At 40.8% G+C, this 5,142-nt stretch overlaps 1 protein-coding gene across 1 annotated transcript; it reads left to right on the top strand.

The window, feature by feature from the left end:
• Positions 1–1,521: 1,521 nt before the first annotated feature.
• LOC308086948 (arrestin domain-containing protein 2-like) lies at positions 1,522–4,507 on the top strand (the record flags this gene model as incomplete). Its single annotated transcript, XM_080430591.1, has 7 exons — positions 1,522–1,813; positions 2,384–2,598; positions 2,897–2,999; positions 3,226–3,482; positions 3,791–3,956; positions 4,107–4,186; positions 4,472–4,507. The coding sequence occupies 7 exons, from the start codon at positions 1,522–1,524 to the stop codon at positions 4,505–4,507; spliced, it is 1,149 nt and encodes a 382-aa protein (XP_080286717.1).
• Between the last annotated feature and the right edge of the window lie 635 nt (positions 4,508–5,142).

Here is a 5,142-nt window from a genome sequence, read left to right as displayed (position 1 = left end):
CATTATTTCAAACACAACAGTATAGGCTGTATTTAGTATATAAGAAGGTATAACAGTCATTTCTATTTACAACAAAAAAATGGCAAGACCTATAATGCGTTATAACCACATTTATAATGCATTATAATGATAAGTCATTATAACACTTGTTATAAATGTTTATAATGATGCATAACAACTTATAACAAGGTTTATGAAGTATTAAAACTGTAATAATATAATTTATTAGTGATGTCATAATGCCATGTCATAATTATAACTTCAATGTAGGCCTACTAAAGGTCGGGTCTATAATGCATCATAATCACATTTATAACGCATCATAATGCATTATAATATACTTAAAAAACACTAGTTATAAATGTCTATAATTATGCATAATAATTTATAACAAATAAACTTTATAACTAACTAAATTAAGGTAGTTATAATGTGCTGTTCCACTGAGCATACACTTCTAATTTTCATAAATATTATGGACACATTTTTGATACATTTAAGGAAGGTACCAATGCCATCTATTTTCACAATATTTCAAAAACATTTCCCGTGGATCACCTGTAATTATGTCATGACCACTCGTGGTCCGTGGACCACTGGTTGAGAAACTGTTCTAAAATAACTGAAATGTGTTGAACTGTATTCCCTATCACAATAAAGATCTGAGGGTATTAACTTACTATTTGTGTTTGAATTCCATTTGTATTATTTTACAATGAGCGATAGGCTATTCACAAACGAGTGGAACAGGAAATCAACCTGGACTCATTTAAATTGTTTATGTTATGTGAGAAGTTTCTCTGAGGCATCCATGATGCTGCTCAGTGGTTTCACCGAAAGAACCATCAATGACAGCCTGTCACTGACAGGAGGCTCCGCCCCCTTCCTGGAGGCCCCGCCCCCTTCCAGGCGTTAACGCTATAAAGACGCTCATCCCAGTATCCAGATCTTATATCCACACATCCTTTGCTCAACTCACAATAACAAAAGCTAACAGGGAAAGAAGCGGGATATTTTGTCACATTTGTGGGAATACAACGCACAGATTAGCAGTGGTGGAAAGTACTATAAGTACATTTACTCAAGTGCTGTACTTAAGTGAATTTTCGGGGTATTTTTTCTTTACTGGAGTATTTCCAATTTTCAATACTTTTACTTCTACTCCACTACATCTCAAAGGTAAATATTGTACTTTTTACACCACTACAATTATGTTTTTTTTTGTTAACTAGGCCTACTTTGTAGATTTTGATTATTACAAAACCACTTCAGACCTATATATATACTTTGGCAATTTGAAAATAGCCGATCTACAGGCTCACAAGCTTATAGATCTGCTATTTTCAAGGGATGTTTATGCATTTTATAGATTTGAAAATGTGTGAAATGGGTTTAAGTACATTTTGATACCAATGCTTTTTTACTTGTAAGAGCACTATTTATACATTGCAGTATTGATATTTTTTACTTCAGTAAAACATTTGAGTACCTTTTCCACCACTGCAGATTAGAGATCTCAAGATGATTTTCGACAAGGTGGAAAAGTTCTCCATCGTCTTCGGCTCTCCCCCGGAGTTCGGCAGTGGAGGTGTGGTGTCCAGTGGAGGTGTGGTGTCCAGTGGGGGCGTGGTGTCCAGTGGAGGTGTGGTGTCCGGCAAGGTGGTCCTGGAGCTGAGTGGACAGAGCAGAGTGCAGGCTGTCAAACTGCAGGCAGAGGGCGTCGCGAAAACGCGCTTCATCGTCGCTGCTGACGCCTGTTACTACAGGGAGGACGTGGAGTATCTGAACCTGAGAGAGGAGCTTCTGCAAGCAGGTCACTATCAATGATATTCATTAAATACGACCAGTGGTGCTTATTTGGAGAAAATAAAAATTTGGACGAAAAGATCTTAAAAATGGGAATTCAGTACCTTGTTTCCTAATTCAAGCATGAATCAGGCGATTAAAACAAACATAAAACATATTTTGTGTATTTAACAGCCTTGGAGAATGTATACTTTGACATTTACATTGCAGCAAATAGTGTTCATAACGCATGTTGGCTAGAAAATTGTTGTTTATCCTGTATCCTGATTGGTATAACCTGGCCTGAAAATGCATTTTCTGTTTACTGAAGAGCAGATGGGGAGACCCCTGTTACTAAGCAAACACTATTTCTAATGATTTATATCACAATATAGAGCTATTTAACACTTATTCACTGTACTTTAGGGTTAGGGTACAAATGTAGCACTAAAAAAAAACACTGCTGTTGGTGATAAACCATGCTGCAATGTTTTGTTTACCAGGAAAATACTTATATATCTGCTGTTATAACTATAATAATAATTATTATTATTAGGAGAGTATAATAACATGTATTATTTGTTTATTTCCCCCTCAGATAATGGAGAGCTGACAACACTCTCTGCAGGCACACATGAGTTCCCCTTCAACTTCCAGCTCCCAGAACGTCTGGTGACGTCCTTCGAGGGGAAACACGGCAGCATCCGTTACTGGGTGAAAGTGACGCTCCACCGGCCCTGGGCCACCGTCAAGAAGATCAAGAAAGAGTTTACAGTCATCGAGCCCATGGACATCAACACACCCACCCTACTGGTAGGAAGATGCAGTTCAACTGTAGCGTTCAACATGCTTTGAACTTGTATTTTAAAATTGTAGTAAGGTTTGTAGGCCTGTTTGGTTTGAAGCAATGTAATGTCTAGCTTTAATGGGTTATTATATTGCACAATAAGGTAACAGTATACGGTAGTGCTTCATTTCCTCTGCACATAGGACTATAATGCAGAATAGTGGTTGTTGATGTATACAAAATACATCAAATCAGCTTTATGCTTAATCGGTTTCTATGGAGTTAGTCATTCGTGTGAACATGTTTTTGTTTTGCCGATTTCAGGCGCCACATGGTTGCACCAAAGACAAGATGGCACGCGTGTGGTTCCAAGACATTGGACAGGTGTCCATAAGGGCAAAGATAAACCGCACGGGTTACACACCAGGTAAGAGAGCTCTTTTCTAATCAACATCCCATCTCTGTTACGGCTGTCAAAGTGTGTTTTCTTCGTTCAGACTGACATCAGAAAAAGGGGAAGGGGCACAAGATAGATTAACGTTTCTGGGGGTGTCGATAGGCCAGCTGAGGGTTAAATATAGGTCTGAACCGCTTTAAAATGAAAGAACCACCATCCTCAATCTGTACCCCCCACACCCCCACTGTGCGTGCAGGCGAGGTGATTCCTGTTTTCGCTGAGTTTAACAACTCCAGCTCTCGGCCAGTGGTGCCCAAGGCCTACATCACCCAGGTGCAGACCTTTATCAGCGAGGGAAGCTTGAAAAAGAAGCGAGTCGTGGTGGCGATGCTGCAGGGTGACATGGTCGGAGCGCACCACAGGGAGACGTGGCACGGCCGAGCCATCAAGATTCCCTCTGTTGTACCCTCCATTCTGCAGTGTCGCACCATCAAAGTGGAGTACATGCTCAGGGTAAGCATTTTTCTCTCTGTTCTCAGTGGTTTACACTGAGAGGAAACACACAAAACGGGCCACTTGATGGAAGCTTGAGCACTGTACAGAAATCAGAGAGCATGTAATCAGTTTGTGGTCCAAGTGGGAATGGAACCCTACATCTTGGCAGTGCTCTGCTGACTGTGATACTCAGCAAATGGAACCTATAGATATATAAAACGAGCATATTCTTCACAAACAAATAATCTAAAACATGTGCTTATACACAGCCAAGACTTTGTTACATGTCATACTAAAACGGTCCTCTCCCATGGTGCTTTCCTCAGGTTTGTGTGGATGTTCCTGGGACGTCCAAGCTGTGTGTGGAGCTTCCGCTGGTGATGGGAACCAACCCTCTCCACTCGTTTGGCAGCTGCACCTCTTCCAGTGTCATTCATCAGTACAGCGGCAACCAGAAGTGGCTCGACCATGCCATCCCGGAGCAGCTTTTGTGTAAGGATCCGGTCCTAACTTTCAACATTTATTGCAAACAAAATATGAATAGAAGTTTGGGTGGCGTCCCACAGGGCTCGATGCTTGGACGTGCTGTGTTCTGAGTCGGACAAAAACACTAAATCTCCCCTTTTGATTCTCTTCCCTCAGCTCCCCCTGATTACAGCTGCGTGGTGACGGATGGGGAGGCGATGAAACGCACCTCCTCACCACCTCCCGCCTACAGCGAGGTTAGTAGTGTCTCTTCACCACGCAAACCACCCTGTTCATCCATTACCCAGTCAGCCTTAGTTTGGGTTAGTTATTATCATATACCACTGAGATATATAATCAGAGAAATAAGAGATGAGACTTTGCAATTCGTTTAAGAAAGATGAAATGGTAAAACCCTGAGGGGCTGAATATATTACAGCATGAAATGTTTAACTATGGGTATCAAAAACATAAAATGTATCTGTCTGCCAAGTGTTTTATTCTAGAAACTCATCCATGTTTTCTCTCCATTATGCATACAGGTTTACCCCATCCCACCTCACTGCATGACGTGTTGAACCATGAACTCCACCCACGCCTCAAGCAACGGCCCGACTAAAAAAAGACAGTGCCACAGTCCCATTTCCTCCAAAATAATGATCAATGGTTATATTATTATTAATACATATGGAGGAATATAGTAGGGTAATTGTTAAAATGCTGCTTTTTTCTGTGGACACACCCCACAGTTCATTACGAATTCCGGGTTGGCACTTTAAGACTGCTGCTACTTGCACAAGAGTGCAAGTAGCCTGCTTTTATTTTGTATTTTATTTATTTATTTATTGGGTACACACTTGTATATTTTATATTGTTTTGGTATTTGATATTTTCCCTTTTTTATACTCTTATGATTATCTATTTTGCAAAATAAATGTACCAACTCTTACCGGTAAGCTTGCAATGTGACAATAAACGTAAGTTGAAGTTGGAATGGAGTTTTTCAGGGTTTTGCTTGCACGAAATGAGCGTGAGCGCGATAATTTCACGGGACCGCACCCGCTTGCCTCTCCGGCCCTCAACTTCACTGCGCGTCCCAAATAATTACTAAGGCGCGTCACTCGCTCCCAGTCTGAAACGGCTTTTAGTGTGCACGGCTCTTTACACAGACACAGGAACAAGCCATAACAATACTGCAATGAACACCAATAAG

Source organism: Gymnoscopelus braueri (genome assembly GCF_963280865.1).
Source record: "Gymnoscopelus braueri genome assembly, chromosome: 6".
Lineage (NCBI taxonomy): Eukaryota > Metazoa > Chordata > Actinopteri > Myctophiformes > Myctophidae > Gymnoscopelus > Gymnoscopelus braueri.
The sequence above is the reverse complement of the archived record's forward strand: the minus strand, read 5'-3'. Positions and strand labels throughout refer to the sequence as shown.